A 20,469-nucleotide genomic window follows, 5' to 3' on the forward strand; every position below is an offset into this window, starting at 1 on the left:
TTTGTCTTTGCATACAAATGGATTGTCCTTTTGTTTAGACGTTTCATAGATGACAAGTACATCTTTAGAATCTGGGATGTTTGTTTTTCTTTATCTATAAATTTTATTACATATATAATTCAATTTTAATATATTTATCATGAAATAGTTGAACGAGATAACAATAAGGCGGTGTTTGCGTTTCCAAGCTCGAAGTTTTATTATTTCATAGTTGTTGCGATCATTAAGGAATACGCGGATGATATAATAGACAATCAAATGGACTTTGATGATTTGTTTATGCTGTTTCAGAGTCTTGGCAATCAAATTGGGGATGAAATAGTGTTTGATGCGGACTTGTTGATGCAAGAATTCATGCACATCTCGCAACCAAATGAATTGTCTGAATTCTTAAAAGATGATCCGATACCTAAATAATTTTTCTTCTCTTTTGAGACAAAAAAGTGTTTGAAAACAAAAGATAAAAGACGACTTACTTTGATACTCTCATTTTTTTGCAACGCATACACCTGCTTGGCGCTTCTTCTTTGTCGATCAAGTTGTTGATTTCTTTTGTCAACATGGCTATCTCATCTTCAGCTCTGTCAACTTTTGTGAAGAGATAATTACATCCCGTTATACCGCAATGATGGCGGTGCACCAAACGTGGAATCACACGCCTATGATGGTTCCTCACGTGTCGAAGCATGTGTCTAATCTTCGCTATATCAGCCATCCGTTGTTCGATTGTCAAATGTTGTCCATCATCGTCGCTACTCCCACGCACTCCCATCAAAAACACCACGAAAAATAACATCAAAACTTGCATCCCTTATAAATTATACTTTTGAGTTCGTTCGTTTGATTTTTGTTTTTTTGATTTTTTGTTTTTGTTCTTATTTAATGTTTAATTGTTTATTCTATTTTTTAGTTTTCTATATTACTATACTTTTATAGTTATTTCAATCGTTTTTTATGTATTATCTTTTGTAAAATAAAAAAAATTCAATTAAAAAAATTGGTTTCATTATTAGTAAATAATACAATTGTAATATTTATAAATTATTCTGGTTCAAATTTTTAAGTTAAAAAAGTTGGTAATTAATTAAATAGTTTATAATTTAAAAACATCATATTATTTTTATGAATCTCTCTTTCAACAAGTATCTTTTTACACCTTATCAAAAAAAATAGTTTTTATTAAAACAAATTATCGTTATAGTATTATACTAAATTAATTAAATTACTATACAAATTTTTTGATACGAACTTTAATTGATACAATTATGTTTAAAAAGTGGATCCTCTTTGTGTCGGTTGTGTGTGTAATCCAGGTCATCGCTGATAAAAATTCTGAAAATTTAACCGATAAAACAAAATGCGATAAGTTCCAAATAAAAGGTAATGATGTGCCTGAAATTTCAATGAGCTCTTCTGAAAACATGAGTGTCACTTCGTCGGAGAAGGACGTTACATCAAATGATACACCAACATATTCTTCTGATTCTCTTACCGATGAAAGTGTATCAAGTTCCAACTCTACATCATTTTCTAATGGGAGTGAATCAGTTTCAAATCACACAAGTGAAGACTCTTTTTCAAATGAAAGCGAAAGTTCGTTGTCGAGTAATTCATCAGATTATAGCAATGGTACAATTCCTTCTGAAAGTAGTGAATCTAATTCCACAAACACATCTTCGGAAAATACTTTTTCGTCGTCAAGCAATGACGACCCTTTTGATTTAGACCTTCCCGACGATGTTTTATGGAACGACTTTCTTACTATTTACAATAAGACGTATTCCTCACCAGAAGAAGAAATACTTCGCAATAAACAATTTGCAGTTTGTCTTCTCATTTTTTATGTTTGTGATAAACTAAACTGAAGCGCTCTTTAAGTCTTTACCGTACTTACAATTTATTAAGAAAAACAGAAAACGCTGCTGTTTTTGGAGTTACACAGTACAGTGATATGTTACCAAACGAGCTCTTTTGCACAAACCCGAAAATGCAAGTCCCATCGACGAACCCAACGCCACTCCCTATTCTTCCAAAATTGAAATCGTTTCCTCTCAACTTTTCACGGTGTGGAAAATACACCCTGAATAACGAAGGAAACACCAACAAAGATAATTACTGTACAGATAATACATATGTGGGATGTGATGGGTGCTACGTCTTTTCGGCAATAGAGATGGCGTCGATTCTATTTTACAATAAAACATCTCTGAGAATTGAAGCAGATCCTTTCCCATTGTTCGACTGTGTTTGGAGTTCAAATGGTTGTTGTGGTGGCGACCCCAAAGAATTGTTACTCAACGGGAACCAATACTTTTACACCGGAAATGGGGAGTTTACGGATACCAACGGAGTGTATTCTCGATGTAACCGAAGCACATGTGTCACAGAGGGAAAAACCCCATTCGGCATTGTCAAGAACATCATCACCTTTGCGTCTACCGATTCATCAAAAGACTTGAAAACGATATTGTTGGTCTATGGTCCCTTTATTAGTACCATTAGAGTTGATGACGGCATTCAGGGCTATAAAGGCGGTGTTTTGTATATGAATTGTAGCGACGAGACATTACAATTGGCTAATGTAATTGTTGTTGGGTATGGGACTGAACCATCTGGAGAGGAGTATTTTATTATTCGAAATTATTGGGGAGACTGGGGGGAGGAAGGGTATATGAGGGTGTCAATGACAAATTTGTGTGGGGTTGGGCAACAAGCGACTGGAAAGGAAGCCACAAATTACATCATTCAAGCCTATTTCTGTGTTGCCGATCCCTATTGTTTGAAATGTGATACAACGACTGGGAAATGCATCGAGTGTGGACACTTTTCACTGTTGGACAAGAACGGGATGTGCTCAACAGAATGTCCAGAAGATTGCCTGACTTGTGATAAAGAGTTAACGAAGTGTTACACTTGTAAAAATGGAGCTATATTAGAAGATGACAAGTGTGTGTTCCAATGTCCAGACAACTGTAAGACGTGTGATAGAACAACAATGTACTGCACATCATGTAATGCGTTGTATGAACTTCATGATCATGGGTGCAGATTTGCGTGTACCGAGTCGTGTAAAACGTGTAACTCAGAGCTGCAAATCTGCCAAGAGTGTAAAGACAATTCTGTGCTGCAAGGCTCCATTTGTATGGTCACGTGTCCCGAAGGGTGTAAAACGTGCGATAGAATCACACAAGTATGCTACTCGTGCCAGCGATTCTACAAACTCTCACAAACAAAGTGCGTTCCAACGTGTCGGGACAAGTGCACTGAATGCAACGCGCTTGACACTGAGTGTGTGGCGTGTGAATTTGCTTATGTGCTCTACAACGGTTCTTGCTACTCGAATTCATGCAAAGGGAATTGCCAGCTGTGCGATCTCACGACTTATGAATGTGAGGTGTGCAAAGAGAATTACTTTCCGTACAAAGGGAAGTGCTATTTGAAGTCGGACACAGCAGTCCTTTCGCTGTACATCATCATTGGTATCTCCACTATATTGATGAACTTTTTTTAATGTAAACAACTTGTATACTTTTATTTATCTTTCCCAAAAATATCGAGTGTTATTTGATACGATCAACACAATCTCCAATCTTTTGTATTAAAGATTTCGGAACTCTTAAGAAAAAAACAGTAAATTACAGTTTAGTCGAAGTTCCTAAGGTCGTTGGTATCCCAGAAGCACATGGCTTTACTGCTCCTGGACGTGATGTGCTTAACGCAGTTCATGTGGTCGAGCCTATGGGCATTGATGACATGGGCAAAGTCTGCGCATGGTTTAAATCCCATCGATTCTGCGTTCTCGAGACAGAACCTCATCTTCGGGACAAAGTCAAGGGCAACATCTTTGACATCACTCTTTCTCAGAAACAGACACTTTTGTTGAAGGGATTCCCAGAGCTGCGTAAAGTGACATAAATCACGTGCAAAGAAGAAGGCGGATGCCGCCATTGAAGATGGTGTGTTTGTTAAGAAAATTGGATCCAAAGACATCACTTCCAAGAAGAGCACGCTTGCCTCGACGACTGGATGGTTCTGTTTTCCATAAACAAAAGTCGGGTACCCGACAGCTTCCCACAATAAGCAAAGGAAGTCGAAAGGAGTAGGGTTATCCATTTTGTAGGACACAGATGTGAGAATTTTCATCTCCATTTGAATCACTTCTTTGTTATTGTACTTGTAATTACAGAGTTTCAAAACGTCGTTCAGCTTGATGGCAATGGCGTCGTACTTTGCTGCGCTGAAAAGGGAAGTCAAGAAAACAAGCCCCAGTTCGTCGCCATCGACAGGAGTTCGTGTAGTGTAGGAGTCTGCCAAGGTAAGTGCTTGGAAGACAAGTTTCTTGTGAAACTTCAAAAAGTCACACGTTTTGAACAGCCAATCAACAAGTTGTGGGCGCATGAAAGGCGTTGCGATGTCAAGGTTTGGCTGCGGCATCTGTGTCTGCCTGATTTGAAGGTACCGACAGAAGTCTTGGAGTTCGGTGGTGATCTTGTGCTTCTTCTCTGCCTCAACTACAACACAATGAATTGACAACTCGACGGGTGTGAACGCGCTTTTGGGCTCGCGAACAACTGATACCCTGTCTTGGGCACACATCGGTTTACTTTTTTTTCAAGGTCTTGATCCATTAAACAAGTATTCGTGGCACATACAAACTAATCGCAAACCATTCGAAACTAGATGTACCAACTCTTTGACGCGTCACACATGACAAAAGCTATTTATAACGCTATAAAAAACTATTACTTACTATACCTTGGATTGTTTTTTTCATTCTCTTTTTGGTAGACTTTTTGGTTCATTCTTTTTGCGAAAATGTTCTTTCTTAATTCGAACACAAGAGAAGATTCGAGTGTTCTCCAGTTTCTTTTTTCTTTTTTTTCGGTTGAAAAATGGGATGTTAGCAATAAAAATTCGTATTGATACGGGATATAATCGGACTTTTTGGCGTTTTTTTTCTGAGGCCTGTCTTGCTATAAACTGACTTTTATCACTTAATGGTTTCTGACGTGGTCTTTTTGTCATCTTTTTTAGGAAAAAAGAAAAAAGTGGGTGTAGTGGTATTTTGCGGTGGCTTTCTTTTTTTTTGCTTTTTAATGTACTTTTCCCAGTTTGTTACTGTTGTGAGTTTTATTTTATGATCAAATCAGAGCATTGCTGATGTGGAACATTTTTCGATCAGCAAAGTTGTGATCAGGTTTGATTTTTTGAATGATTATTCTGGTAAAAAAAAGTGATTTTGTGTAAAGTCGATTTGGGATCTAAAAATAATTAACTAAATATAATAATGATTTTTTTTCAAGTTGCTGATTATTATTTTCTTAATTGTTTCTTGGTTATAGATGTGTTCCATTCTTCCCTTTGTTTGTTTTAGAAATATAAATTATTTTGTTTCTATTTGTTACCAAATAAACAAAATTGCCAATTACATGGAAAAATCAGATGATTATGCATTTCTATAAAAGGTTTGACTTATTTAAAAAACTGTTTTTTATTATTGTTATTATAAATGTTATTAAAGTGTTTTTCTTTCTTAGTTTTTTGTTTTTTATATAAAAAAATCAAAAATTATTGGGCTTTTAACTTTAGGAAGGAGGAACTGGAAAAAATAATAAAATTTATATTAAAGTGACTTCCCCAAGGCGTGCAAGTTAAAATTTTTTGTCTTTTTTACAGGGAAAGGGCGTGCAAGACTAAATTTCAGTTGAAAAACATTTTATTTTAAAATGTTATTCGTTTCAAAATTGTTTCACAAAACAGACAACCCTTTGTTGCTTGAATTAATAAACTACAAAAAGCAAATTAAATATAAAAATTGGGTAATGGTTTGTCTATGTGTTTAATGTAAAAACTTTTTTGTTTATAAACGTGAATAATTGTCGATGTCTCTTGTCTCAGCGTAATTCAAAGTGACAAGAAGAAGTATGACAAACATTAAGTTTTTCTCTGTGCCATTTTATAGCAAACAATAACAAATAGTCTGTTTAAAAGGTGCAGTTCATTGTTACAAATCGATGTGTACTGTTGTCCAGAACTGGTCCTTCGATAATTTCCATTTGGTCGCTTCCCCGAAATTGTTGCTAAATTTATTGTATTTGAAGTGTGAAAGTTAAAGTATAGTTTAGTATTAACTTCAAAATTATAATTAATAATTAAACCAAAAATATCTTTTTTTTCAAAATTTCAAAAAATGAATAATTTTATTTTTTGATAAAATATTATGAATGAACTATACCTTAACTTGCACACATTGGGAAGTCACTTTCATTAAAATTATCAAGAAAATAAGTTTATAAAAAAACATGAATATAGCTTTAATAATACAATCTGTAATTATTATATTAATATAAAATTGAATATTTAAGTAATGTTCAAATTATAATATAAAAATTATTAATCATATAAAATTGATTTTGAGTAATTTAGTACTTCAAAGTAAAATAATAACATATTGATTAAAAAAGAAAGGTATCTAGTCAAGTTGTTACTAAGTATGATATATGTATATTTAATAACAACTGTTATTCCTTGTCGGAACGAATGTCTTTGGAACTAAAGACAATACTTGGGATTTCAAAACAGTGACCACTAAAAAGTGTCTGTTTTCCACAACAAGGACAAGGAGATTTCTTTTTAAGAGTAAGGCTTAACCTTTTTTGGGGTTGAGTTTTCTGCTCATAGGTAGAGAGGGTGTTCAACAATAGGTAGGACATTTCACTTTTGGAGATCATTAAAGTGGTTTAAATAGAAAAGTTTACAAAGTGTTTCAAAGTTGCTTCTGTTCAACAGAATTATGTGAATTCTAAAATGTCAACAATTGATTATTTACTGGACTTTCTGTTGTAGATTCTGTTTTTTTAATAAAAAAAGTGTAGTGAAGGAGTGGATTTTGGTTTTCATAAACCAATTTTCCCTTTTTTTATATTAATTTTCAATTGCTTAGAAACAAAAAACTTTAATACTATATTTGGTATAATTGTAATCATTTTTAAATCAAAGAGAACTATATGGATCATTTCCAATAAAATTTCATTTATTTTTAAAAACATTTTTAAAAATATCAACCCCATTTGAAGTTAATATCAATTGGATAATTAAAATGATCAACCAATAATAAGACTGTTCAGTAGATATTCAAATCAAAGGGATTTGCAATTTTGCATTGAAACAAAATGTTTCATGAGATTTTAAAACAATTCACAATTAATTTCCATTAACTTTCCCCTTTTCACATTAAAAATATAAATATCAACCATTTAACTATTAAAGCAAGATCATTGTTTCATAGTATAATTTTTTTATTGATATTAAATTATTCATTAATATAGTTGATTTGGTTTCAGACCAGTACTTGGATATATGATAATAACATCTTTGAAAAGAAATTAAAAAATAAAACAATATACAATAATAAACGTGTTTCAAATTCACGTCGAGTATTATTTGGAAGCCAGAATCTAATCAAATGTCAAAAAATCAAAGAAATTTAAATATTAATTGAAAAAAAATATGTTTGATATTTAAAATTATATTTTTTAAAAACAAAATTAAAAATCAATTTTTGGAAACCATGTATATTTTTTCATTTGTAATTATGTTGAAAGGAAACAAACAATTATTTTATACAAGAAACAAGATTGATAATAAATACCAATGTGTGAACTTGAAAAAAGGAAATGTGTTGTATTTCTTTTATTGGCTCTCAATAATTTGGGTTTTTCGTTTGTTTCATAAACATAAAATAGATAAATGGATATAAATAGCTATTTTGACAGTCACACTATATAAATAAGATTATTCTATCAATTATCAAACTATAAATTCCATAATTCTGGCTTTAGTAAATGACATCAAAATGGTCGTTCTCTATTTATATATAATTTTTATTGTTATTATATTTTTTGTTAAATATGTATATTGTTAAAATATATATTATATTAAAAACTTTTAATATATTATAAAAGATTTTTTCAATCATAAAACATTTACAAATTCGAAAAATTTTTAATTTAAAATGTTGGATTTATAAAATGTTTAATTTGTTTTGAATTTTTAAAAAGTCAATGTGTGTGACTAAAAAAAATTATATAGTTACTTTACCTTATATAAAACTATGCTTTATGCAAGTCTTTAATTATAAAGATTAGTAAATAGAAACCTTTTTAATAAATTAAAACCAAAATAGATTGCTATGTTTTTGGTTAGAAATTATTAAACTAGATTATAGTTTATTAAATTTTAAAATTAACCATAATAATTTTGAATTAAGGCAAAGTTTTACATAAGGCAGAGTAATTACACTGTCTGTTAAAATTATAAACCCCGATACAAACAAATTATATTGTATTAACTTTTATTGAACAACTTAATTATTTATCAAAATAAAAGAAAACTTCTTCAATAATTATAAACATGTTCATTCTTTTTAGTAGAATTTTGTTCAACTCTTATTTTTAGAGTTGAATGATAAATTATAAAATTATTAATAATTAATAATTATATTTTTTCATACATTTTTCTTATTTAACAATGATATTTTCATTGTAATATCAAATTGTGGGAAGTTCATGAATTTACAATTATTAACTTGTAAATACATGAAAGTACACGTAATTACTTATGTATTTAAAAGAACAAACCCAAGAAAAGGATGTCATCTATTGGTCAACACACAATCAAATAATATAAAAACCTTTTAAATGCTATATAATTAATACTCAAATTTTCATTTTATTCAAATTAAACATGAATTAAAAGTAGAAACAAACCTATTTAAATATGAAAAGAACTAAAAAAATAAAATATATAAATAATGGAATATGAACCAGGTGAGGTGATTATATACGCATGTGTGGCAACAAAAGACAATATTCTTGCTGATTACGCTGAAGTTTCAATTCCCAAACTTGACAGTGTGTTACACGAAATTACAAAGAAAGTTGGCGACCAACCGACGTCTGTAATTCGCCAAGATAATTTAATAATACATGTACATTCCCATATTCAAGAAACTTCACAGCTCATCACAATTGCTGTGACGGGTACGAATTTTCCAACCGATCGTTGTTTCGACTTTTTAGAGGACGTTTCCTCGTCTTTTGCAAAAATGTATGAACGTGGGCAATATGAACACTGTCTCGAACGCGCCTTCAATCCGACATTTTCCGTTCTTGTTAAACAGAAAATGAAACATGCCAATGACAACAATACAATTACTGTGACTGTACTAGACAATCCACAGGGCGAAATAATTACTCGCACTAACGATGATATATCTATGCTCATTGATAACGACACGCGTCTTGACGAACTTCATGATCAAGCCAAAATGCTCCTCCAAACGACGATTGATAAAGAAAACGACTCGAAACTTCTTCGGCAAAGAACATTTTTGACCACATCAAAAATGTTTTTTCTTCTGTTCATTCTCATCATTGTTTGTTATATGACAATTTATATCGCAACTAATTCATCGCAAGGTTGTCACCTTTTTGATCATATGGGGCGCATGTGGCATAACGTTCGAGAAGTGCAGAAACTAAACAATTTAATATATATAGAAGTATTCTTTTGTAAGACCAAAAAACGAAGTCAAAAAGTGCATAATTTACTTTTCATAATGTCCCTCATAACGGCCGTAATTGTTTCTGTCACCTCCATATCTTGGTCTGTCATATCTTTGATTTCTGTAACCCGAATTTCCACTTCTTGGATATGCAGAACCTTTGTATCGTCTTTCCTCTTGTGGTCTCTCTTCTCTTCTCTCTTCTTGCTGTCTCTCTTGTTTCTCCTCCTTTTGTGGCTTTTCTTCTTTCTCTTCTTTCTTCTCTGGTGCGTTTCTTCTGTCTTCTCTTCTATCGTTAAATCTTCGATTACCATTTCTGACGTAACCAGCTGTTCTTCTTGGTACACGTTTTGGTCTGTTCTTAAATACCTCAAGCTGATCATCAGAGAGTGGTGCAAAGTACTCTTCAGCTTTTACATTTTCGGGTTTTTGCATATAGAATGTAACCTCCACTGAAGTCATTAACTTGGGAATTTTGACTTCTTTCTTGTCAGCTTCACACACAAAGACGTTCTCTCCTCTGAAGAGGTCTGTCTTAACAACGGCATGATACGGTTTTGTGTGCTGAACAATCTCCATGATTCTCAGAGTTGATGTGGCTCCACGTCCGAGGCCTCTAACCACCACACATGGTTTATTTTTTGCCTCGAGAAGGTCACTAATTTCGTAAAGGATCTGAGCTATGTTTGGAAGCGCTCCAATATAGATTTTTCCATCGTCTTGTTTTTTGCGCTCTGGGCGTTGGAGGATGAATTGTCTATCTTCGGCCTTGTCTGCTGGTTTATCTGCCATTGTGATTTGGATTTACAAGTTCTTCAAGTTCTTTATACTCTTTGATTTAGTAATGAGTAATTTATAATATATTTAAATAATTATATATAACTATGAATAGTTATTCGGACAATTCAAAACATTTTTGTTGTGAAAAAAACGGGCACTAAGTTTGGACAGTAACAGGAAAACGTCGAAATTTTTTGTATGAATTTTTAGATAAAAGATAAAAAAGTTGAAGTATGTCTTTAAATATTTTTTAACTATTTTAATAGAAAAAAATATATGTTATCTGGAAATTTTAGATTAAAATTATTACATCTCTTTAAAAGTTTTCAAACATTGAAAAAATTGTTAACTTATTGAAAATATATAGTTTATTATTAATTATTTAATAGTTAAAAAATATATAAGTATTGTATTTGGTTATAAATTTAAAAACTCGAACGAAAACTATGATTATAACACTTAATGAGTTTATAATCGTTTAATAAATTTTATAATTAAAAGCAATTAATTCAAACAATAACTGTTATAACTAAAATACAATTAATATATATATATTATAAGAATTTAATAAAACTTTTTGTTATAGTAATATATTAAAAAACTATAATTGTTAATAACAAGTATTGCTATAAAATATAGAATTTGTTTTTTATTTTTATTTTTAGTCGGTGAATGTCGGAACAAATTTGTGAATTATTATTTTTGGAATATTTAAGGAAAATAATCGAAACACTCATTATTTTTCCTATTTTTTCAAATTCCTATTTTTTAGTTTTTATAATATAAAAATTAATAATGAATTACAAAAGGCAGAAAAATCACTTGACAAAGAAAAAAGGGATGACAAAATTCTATTTTTAAATTTCAGAGTATTTTTTATTAAGGTTTGAGAACCATCATTAGGGGATTTTGTTTACATTTCTCGAATAAATTATTTCAGTTGTTTTACCATAAACTCGGTTTTGCCATAAGTAGGAATTTGAGTAATAATTATAACGGTAATGCTTGACCTTAAAAAATTGAAAAATATTTTGAAAAAAAGCATAAAAAGAATTATAATCCGATAAAAACTGTTGTTTTATACTCTATTTTTAGACATGATATCGACCAATCTTGAGATATCATGTCTCTTCAGTTCATAACCGAGTAATTGGAATTTGAAATGTGTTCAAAACCCCCCAAAAAGTGGAGTGAAAAAAACACACCAAGATGGAGAGGATAATTATGAAAGTCACAGAAGAAATAAAACCCAAAGCAACAAAGAAGTCACAATTTACAGAAAAAATTGTTTAGAATGCGGGAAATGTTCTTTTGTGTTTTGTGAAGATTCATTATTCTTTAAATTGGCGTCGGGAAGAGAGCACGTTGAGGCGATTGTTTCTACTTTATAAAGTGAAAGTTTTGTGACATTAAGAGCACTTGCCGTGCTTTTAGAAACACACCAGAAGTCGTCCAATTGAAGAGTTTAGTGCATTTTCTAATATGTTTTCAAATGCAGCAATCATTAAACGACTCTTTGCTCCGCCCGATGAAATAGCGACAGTTTCCGTATTTGATTTGTAAAGGAAGAGTAAAAAAGCTTTTTTCTTCCATTGGAACTTCGGTGTTGGTCAGTCATATCAATGAATTGTTATAGCAAATCGAGTTTTCGGGAAACTCATGGTAACACATTCCATTCTAAAAATTCAAATTGCCAGTATTTGTGACAACTTCCATGTATTATACCATGGAGATCACCAAGTCTACGGCAGTAACATTGACGCGATTAAATAGAGTCTCGAGCCTTTCAAACTCACAATTGGCGAATTGGAGGAGATCCAGAACTGAATTGTTCGAAAAGACGTTTATTAATCGAGTTCAGTTTCATTTTTTTTGTTTTTGGAAAAATAAAACGCTGTTTTTAGTCTTTGTCAAGTTATTTCTAATTATAAAAATAGAATGAGTGGTAATTCCCGAAAAAATAAACCTAAAACAGCTAATCAAAAATCATTATTAAGGCATTTTGGCCAATCATCTTTTTGTCAATCAATTTATTCTTTGTCAAGTAATTATTCTGCCTCCTGTATTGTTAATAAGACAACTGACTTTATATTTTTTGATTATACTTTTAATCATTGAATTTGGAATTTGGGCTGAAATATATACAGATCGAGTATTTATGGGGTGCCAGAAACTTATTGGGTGCCAGAATTATTTTAAGACATGAAATGAGTTTGGCACCCATTTCATGTTAATTATTATCAAGAAAAAAAAACAAATAAAAAACAAATAAAATAAAACCCGTATTTTTACATCAATCCTCTAATTTCTTGGCACCCATTTAGTTTCTGGCACCCATTAAATACTCTATCTGTAAGATTACAGATGCAAGAAAAAGTGGTTGTCATAAAAAAAGTACATGTCGGAACGAAACTCCTATAGTTTTCTAAAACCCCTCAAGTCGTCAATTGATTGGTCGAAACCAGAAAAAAATATTTTATATTTAGAAACGACATTTTCGGATGACGATTGCAAGCCAACTCCACAAACGCGTTGTTGAAACTTGTTCTCCGATGTCACTTCTTGTGGTTTTACACGAGACGCAACTTGTTATGATCATGTATTGAACAGTTATAAACAAATGTAGTTTTTTATGGTTTTTATTTTTATATTTTGTTTTTGTTATAAATAAATGGACAACACTTTTTTGTCCATTTTTATATCCTACTTGTTCGGGATAATTAATTTCTTTGAAGTTTGAGGGGTTTAAGACAAATCGATGGGTTTTTACCATACCTGTAGTTGTCACGAGTATAAAAAAGTTTTTTTATATATTCATTTTTAATAATTATAAATTGTTAGTTTTTTAACAAGCAAATTTACGGGAAGCCTGTGGTAGTTTGGATTGATTTTTCAGAAAGTGGGTGTCAAAATGATGAAAAATTTCAAAAAGACTATTTTTATATAAAAACAGAAAAACCACAAAAAGATTTTACTCATCTTCAAAATCAAAACCGACTGAACCTTGTCGTCATGATATAAAATGAACTGATGTTGGGGATGTGCAATGTATTATGAATAAGTTGAGGATGCGTAAATCAAACAAGCAATAATCACGATTATCAAATTTGTGTATTTATAACGTTGAAACAAATAATTAATCATAAGGCATTCATTGATAAACAACGTGTAATATGACGCTAAATTACAAATATGACATTTCGTTATGAAAACTGTTATTGTGTTCAAATTAACCAAACGTTTTGTTCTGATTATTGTTTTCATTGTCTATATCTTTTACTGTTGTTGGGTTCACCAAAAAACACAAATATACGTCATTTAATAAGTCTTTTTCAAATACATAATTTTTATTATTGTTAAAAGTTTAAAATATTAACATTATTAACATTTGTTTAATGCCTTAAATAATAGCCTAAAACAAATTAGTTAATATTTATTATTTCATTTGATAATCGACTTACTCAGTACACTGGAAGAATTTTTGAAAAAACAATCGATTTTTTTGTTTTTAATAACATTATTTTTATGACAACCACTTTTTCTTTGACAACCAATAATTCTTCTAAAGTCTGTCTAAAAACGTTGTCCATTTGACAAAATTTTACACAAAAATATGTTGAAAAATTTAGGAATTAGGTAAAAACGATCAAATCCCGGTAAAAATTATGAAACGATGTTTTGGGATTTTTTCGAATTGTTTCCCGAAATATTCCAGTTTTGATGGTCCAAAAATGCCTGGACAACGTTGGAGAGCGGACAACGTTTTCAGACTGACTATATCTGTATTTATTTACTAAGAAAAAACACGTCTAAATGCTTTTCAAATTTGATGTTTAACCACAAATAATAAAACTGAATTTCACATAAATGAATTATTTTATATTGGACACTTTATTGTGGTACAATGTTTAATCAAATTATAAATATTATAAATAGAATGTGTTTAATATTGAATTGTAAAAAAATGGAAAAATAATATGTTAATGATAATTGAAGATTAGGTGTGTATAATGAACGTTTTCAAAAACAAAACATAATTGCAGACAATAAGGAACGGTTGTCGGCTCTGATGTAACTATTTTTTGAATTGAACAAATTTCAACACAATATTGTTTACAACAAATATTAGTTTAACACAAAGTTTAAGCAAAAAAAAAAATAAATATTATAACAGCCTTTTGCACTTTCAAACTCCAGAACACGTCATTTAAACAATAAAGAAATAATTGTGTATAACGGCAAACATTTGATTTATTAATAACTTCTAGTTATAAAAAGATGTATTTCAAAAGGTGTGATATCCGGTATGGTTTTCGGATTGCTTCTTATTAAATCATTAGCTACTAAGATTCAACATTACAAGAAATGCATTCAAAATACCGGGAAAGTACCCAAACCATTTAGACGTCGACTCCACGTCTTACTGATTTGTAGCAAAGCTTCTTTAATAAAAACCCTAATAATTCTATTTTTCTATGAGCAACAGACAAAAAAACTGGAAGTTGTTTTATGTAAACCCTAAAATAATGAATATAAAGACCAAACTTCAATTTTACTTTAGAGAACATGCCAAAGGAAACTGGGTTTTACGACGTTTTAGGCGTCTCAACCGACGCGACGCTTGAACAAATTAAGAAGGCGTATAAGAAGATGGCCATCAAGTACCATCCAGATAAAAATCCAGGCGATACAGTTGCCGAGGAAAATTTCAAAGAAGTTGCGGAGGCTTATGCGGTTCTCAGCGACTCTGACAAACGTGAGGTGTATGATAAGTACGGCAAGAAAGGGTTAGAGGAAGGTGGAATGGGTGGTTTCGACATGAACGACATCTTTGCCCAATTTTTCCCTGGTATGGCAGGTATGGGTGGTTTTGAACAACGTTCAAGAGGTCCGCGCAAAGGCCAGACTGTCCAGAGCCCGCTCAAATGCTCTCTAGAGGATTTGTACAATGGAAAGACCTTCAAGAGAAAAATCAAACACGACGTTTTGTGTTCAAAGTGTAAGGGAAAGGGCACCAAGAGTGGAAAGGATGTGAAGAAGTGCCAGAGATGTGATGGCAGAGGAAGTATTTATGTAATGATCAGACAAGGGATGTTTGCTATGCAAAGTGAGAAGGAATGCCCAGATTGTAGAGGACGTGGTGAACACGTTGACGAAAAGGATCGATGCCCGGTTTGCCGTGGAGCGAAAGTTGTCAACGAAGAGAAGATATTAGAAGTAATTGTACAACCTGGGACTAGAGAGCGAGAAGCAATATCGTTCCCAGGTGAGTCTGATCAAGCTCCAGGTATCATTCCTGGTGACATCGTTTTTGTTGTTTTGACGAATCCGCATAACGTTTATACACGAAAAGGGAACAACTTGTTGGTTGAAAAGTCTGTTGGACTTAATGAGGCGTTGACTGGTTTCTCCTTTACTTTGAAACAGTTGGACGGTAGAGAGTTATTCATTGAGTCCAAGGACATTATTGATCCCGAGTCATTCATGAGAGTCCCAGGGGAAGGTTTCCCAATCAAGCACCAATCTTCTCATGGCGATTTGTATATCTACTTTACAGTCAAGATGCCCAGACTGCAAGAAATTTCAATGCACATCGACAAGTTGAAAGAGTTGTTACCAAAGACCCAAGTGGTACCCGAGAAAAAAGAGAGTTCCACCGTATGTACACTCATTCCATCGAGCGCTCCAACTGAGGAAAGAGGTGGGTACAACAACAGGGACGATTCCGACGATGACGATGAAGGTCAATCCGGAGCTCAGTGCCAAACCCAATAAATCAGAAGTTGTTACTGTAACATTACATGGCTTTTTAGTATTAAGTTATAGCTTTTTGTGTTTTTTAGATCGAACAGAACAAATCAAAAGCTCTATATTATTATTGCATCCACACTTGCGATAATTGTTCGACTATTGCAGTGATCGGGAGACGCTGAACTGGGTCATTCCCCCAACACGCTTCAATCACTTCTCTCATCTTCTTATTTTCTATTGTTCGAATACTTTCTGGGCGTTTTCCACTTGAAATGAACGAGGCAACATTCCATGGATACTTGAACTCTTCTTTTGGGAACGCGTGTTCCCAAGTGATAGTCTCGAGCATCGTGATTGCAAATGAATATATATCCGCTGGTTCTTTGTAATAACTCCTATTCAGAATTTCAGGCGCCATATAGACAGGAGTACCAATTCCTTTTGTGAAGGATATGTTCCCCATCATCACGTTGATGTTTCTCGACGTCCCGAAATCAGTCAATTTTGCAAGGACATTTTCATCGATGGTTAATGAAAGGACCAAGATATTGTCTGGTTTGATATCTCGATGTATAATTCTGTTGTTGTGTAAATACTCAATCCCCCTAGCAGCATCTAATAACATCTTCACTTTAACATTCATACCAATTTCATCTCTCTTTTGATGTCTCATTACATCTTGCAAACTCCCAAACTTCGCAAACTCAGTGACCATACACCGCTTTTTAGGTATAAATACGGCACCAAAGAAGTTGATGATGTAATCGCTTCGGAACTTATCCAACATTTGAACTTCCTTCTCAAACTCGTCACCATTCGATGAAAAGTTGGGAATGTCTTTGATCATCTTGATCGCAACCTTCTCGCCTCTGTAAATTCCTTCATACACAATCCCAAATGAGCCTTCACCCAATTTACGTAATTTCTGAATTTCTTGCGGGTCGAGGCGCGTCGAAATTTCAGTCGAAAAGTGGAAATTCAAGTCGACTTGGTCTATTTTAGCTTTTCTGAGTTCAAGGAAAGAAACTAGAATGGAAGAGGATACATCGCATGTGCACATTGGTTTCACCGCTAAGATGACCTCAACAGCCATTCCCTTATTGATTGTGACTATCGACGGATTGATCTCAACAGTGAATTTCTCTTCTTCTTTTTGTGTGAATTGGACTTTGACGTTTCTTTTCCGGTCATTCCCAACTAGAAATGTTTTTTGTGTTAATTTGTTCACTGGAATTTGGTACCCTTGGCTGGTGGCAATTTCAATGTCTGTTTCTGAACAAACCAACGGCGATTTAATTCCTCCAAATCGCGTGAATGTCAAGCCATACATCTTTGCATCAGTGATCTTAATACTATTGACAAGAAGCTCCTTCGCTTTTATTGTAGCTCTGTGCTGGAAGTACATCAACAACAGAGCACATATAACGACAATAAACAATATGACAAAAAAGACTAATGGGACAACCAATGCAATTGTGATACCAGAAGAGTACTCACAACTGTTTCCAGAAGATGACACTCGATATGAAAATGAACACTTTGAACACGTCTGATATTCAGTAGAGTATGATACACACTTATTAATAGAAGTCCATACGATACACGTATTGTTGGAATTCAACACAAATGTGGTCTTACACGTCTCACACGACCAACTATTACCACACCTTTGGCAGTTGTCCATACAAGGAACACACTTGTGATACAAATTTAAATAAAATCCAGTTTCACAAAGACTGCACCCATCACTAACAGACGATGAACAGTGGAGAAGCAACGAAGTGGGTTTGCACTTTGTTGTCGTTGTGCTTTCCAAGTCATAGTAATATCCTTTGTCTTTATTGCACGTTAAACAAAAAGTGGAGTTGGTGATACACTTCTCACACGCATCACTGCACCTTACACAGTCACCATTATTCATGTAATATCCAGATTTACATACACTGCACTTATCGCCACTCGGTAAAAACAGTTCGCATGTCTCCATCAAATCACCAAGAGATAAACAAGTGTTGGTAGTAGTGTTGTAATAATATCCAAACTGACACGCCACACAATTGTTGGGTTGACTCACGCACATACGACACATTGGATTGCACGCTACACATCTACCGTTCTTGATATAGTATCCTGGTTTACATCGAACGCACCCCGTTGTACTTAAAATCAAACATTTTTCATCACTAATATTATTGGAACACACAATGTCACCCAACGGACCGCGAACCATATTGGTTGTTAAGTCGCATTTCAAACAGTCATATTTCAAAGACGAAATACAATGCGGTGTTGGAATTGCCACACAATTCATAGCAGCATCCAATTGATACCCAAATTGGCATCTAATGCACGTCGAAGTTTTTGAATCGATGACCTCGCAATTGTGATCGCTTGGTGAAACACACTTTTTATCGGACAACAAATATTCATTTTTACAAAGAAGACATAGTGTGTCGTCATTTTCGCTATACAAAACACAGTTTTTATCAGACTTTTCTATACAAACCCCACGTGAAAGATAATACCCATCCTCACATAAATTGCACCAGTTTGTCTGTGGGTCTGCGCAATGAAGAATATTTTCGCATGTGCCGTTTTGTAAAACATAGCCCGAGGCACACACTTCACATATTGTAGAATTTTGACAATATCCACATCTCTTGTCTTCAGTACAAAGCAAGCAAACTTGAGGAGATGAGTGGCCCAAATAATAAAACATGTCACACTTTTTGCAACTGCCATATAAAGTGATTTCACAATTTCCGTCATCACTTTTTGTTTGATCTTTAGTTGTAACAATAGGTTGAATACATGATATTACCCCATTTACTTCTTTCAACACAGAACAAGTCGAGTTTCTTTCGAAATCAAGACACACTCCAGATGTGACAATAGAACTTGAACATTCGACACAACCATATCCACGACGGTATGCGTTACATTTTTGATGTTGAGAGTATGTCACTTTCTCAAAGTTTCTTGCTGTAAATTTGATAGTGTCTGCATACGGACAGTTGTCTGTAGTTGTGCATCCCACACACCCTCTTTGACAATGAATTCGAACGCCCTTTTCATCAATCATTTCTGTTGTTTCAATACATTTCATATTCTTTTCCGAATCAAAGGCATATCCCGCTTTACAATAAGAACACTCTAATGCATCTGAATCAAAAGAATCAGCGGAAGTGCTTGTTTTGTATTGGCACGAAGAACATCCAAACATACGCCTTTCACACTTCATAATTTCAGTCTCTGAATATTTAAAACTATCAAACGGAATATCAACACATGTGACATTGAAATATTGATCTCGTGTGCAATCGGTTTGGCTGTTTTTCAAGTTCGATGAAATGGAGACACATTTCCCGTTAACGACATGATAATTTCCAACACAACGCATGCACACGTTTTTGTTTGAACATTCTTCGCAATTGGAAATCGAGTTTGAGCACCGCTTGCAAACACCTTCCTCTAAATAGAACACATTTGAATCACAAATTGCACATGATTTCTCTGTTTGATTACACACTCCACAGTTGTCGAATAAATCCCAACATTTTATGCATTTGTTGTTTACTTTGTCTAATGTATATGATGTGTCACAGCGAGAACAAACACCATCAATATTACAATTCGTGCACCCATCAACATTACAATCTGAAGAACATTCCATTACACCATTGTTATTAAACATATTCAGCTCCGTGTCACATTTTATGCATTCGTTGTTTTCGTTACATTCCATACACCCGTATATCACGGAACATTGGACACACTGCGCATTCTTGATGAAATAATTTGCCTTGCAATGTTGAACACTTGTAGTGTTACAATAATCAGAATTTTCATAATAAGTACCACACTCCTCACATTTTGTATTTAAGATCATATACCCCAAATCACAAGAAGTACACAACCCACTTGAAGAAACACATGTAGAACAATGATTCTGAATATAATGACATGCAACACAAACTCCGTTTTGTGTTGAATAACCCGTTTCACATTGAACACAATTTCCACTCGAGTCGCACCTTGTGCACTTATTTCCACATCTTTCACAAAAGTGGTCCACCAAATAATACCCTTCACGACATACTGAACACCCGACAACGTCGGACAAACAATTTAAACACCCTTCATTGCTTTCACATTCACTACATTGTGTCATGTTTTTGGTGAGTGTTTTGTCAAAAGTGCACATGTCACACGTCCCATTAAATTCACACGTCGTGCAATTTGTAATACCACAAGACTCACATGTATTATTGGAGTTCAAATAAAAACCCTCTTCACATGAAACACATTTGTTGTCAAAACACTCACTACAATTTGGTACCGCTTTGTTGCAAACAATACACACTCCGTCTTGT

At 33.3% G+C, this 20,469-nt stretch overlaps 8 protein-coding genes across 8 annotated transcripts; 4 read left to right on the forward strand and 4 right to left on the reverse strand.

The window, feature by feature from the left end:
- Positions 1–417, forward strand: EIN_408210 (TBC/Rab gtpase activating domain containing protein; the record flags this gene model as incomplete). Its single annotated transcript, XM_004184870.1, has 2 exons — positions 1–78; positions 169–417. Coding segments are annotated over 2 exons (327 nt in total), but the record flags the coding sequence as incomplete, so codon positions are not given.
- Positions 418–472: 55 nt separating this feature from the next.
- EIN_408220 (hypothetical protein) lies at positions 473–808 on the reverse strand (the record flags this gene model as incomplete). The annotated part of the gene is made up of 1 exon (XM_004184871.1): positions 473–808. The coding sequence occupies one exon, from the start codon at positions 806–808 to the stop codon at positions 473–475; it is 336 nt and encodes a 111-aa protein (XP_004184919.1).
- A 457-nt stretch (positions 809–1,265) lies between these two features.
- EIN_408230 (viral cathepsin, putative) lies at positions 1,266–3,511 on the forward strand (the record flags this gene model as incomplete). Its single annotated transcript, XM_004184872.1, has 2 exons — positions 1,266–1,823; positions 1,868–3,511. 2 exons carry the CDS (start codon positions 1,266–1,268, stop codon positions 3,509–3,511), a joined length of 2,202 nt encoding a protein of 733 aa, XP_004184920.1.
- A 131-nt stretch (positions 3,512–3,642) lies between these two features.
- On the reverse strand, positions 3,643–4,596 carry EIN_408240 (cyclin-A3-2, putative; the record flags this gene model as incomplete). The annotated part of the gene is made up of 1 exon (XM_004184873.1): positions 3,643–4,596. The coding sequence occupies one exon, from the start codon at positions 4,594–4,596 to the stop codon at positions 3,643–3,645; it is 954 nt and encodes a 317-aa protein (XP_004184921.1).
- A 4,216-nt stretch (positions 4,597–8,812) lies between these two features.
- EIN_408250 (vesicle-associated membrane protein, putative) lies at positions 8,813–9,542 on the forward strand (the record flags this gene model as incomplete). Its single annotated transcript, XM_004184874.1, has 2 exons — positions 8,813–9,436; positions 9,480–9,542. 2 exons carry the CDS (start codon positions 8,813–8,815, stop codon positions 9,540–9,542), a joined length of 687 nt encoding a protein of 228 aa, XP_004184922.1.
- A 65-nt stretch (positions 9,543–9,607) lies between these two features.
- On the reverse strand, positions 9,608–10,357 carry EIN_408260 (hypothetical protein; the record flags this gene model as incomplete). Its single annotated transcript, XM_004184875.1, has 1 exon — positions 9,608–10,357. One exon carries the CDS (start codon positions 10,355–10,357, stop codon positions 9,608–9,610), a length of 750 nt encoding a protein of 249 aa, XP_004184923.1.
- Positions 10,358–14,911: 4,554 nt separating this feature from the next.
- Positions 14,912–16,120, forward strand: EIN_408270 (hypothetical protein; the record flags this gene model as incomplete). Its single annotated transcript, XM_004184876.1, has 1 exon — positions 14,912–16,120. One exon carries the CDS (start codon positions 14,912–14,914, stop codon positions 16,118–16,120), a length of 1,209 nt encoding a protein of 402 aa, XP_004184924.1.
- Positions 16,121–16,220: 100 nt separating this feature from the next.
- EIN_408280 (protein kinase domain containing protein) lies at positions 16,221–20,462 on the reverse strand (the record flags this gene model as incomplete). The annotated part of the gene is made up of 1 exon (XM_004184877.1): positions 16,221–20,462. A coding segment is annotated over one exon (4,242 nt), but the record flags the coding sequence as incomplete, so codon positions are not given.
- Positions 20,463–20,469: the final 7 nt, after the last annotated feature.

The sequence above is a fragment of the Entamoeba invadens genome (assembly GCF_000330505.1).
Source record: "Entamoeba invadens IP1 unplaced genomic scaffold scaff_1105074726225, whole genome shotgun sequence".
In the NCBI taxonomy this organism is placed as follows: Eukaryota; Evosea; order Mastigamoebida; family Endamoebidae; genus Entamoeba; species Entamoeba invadens.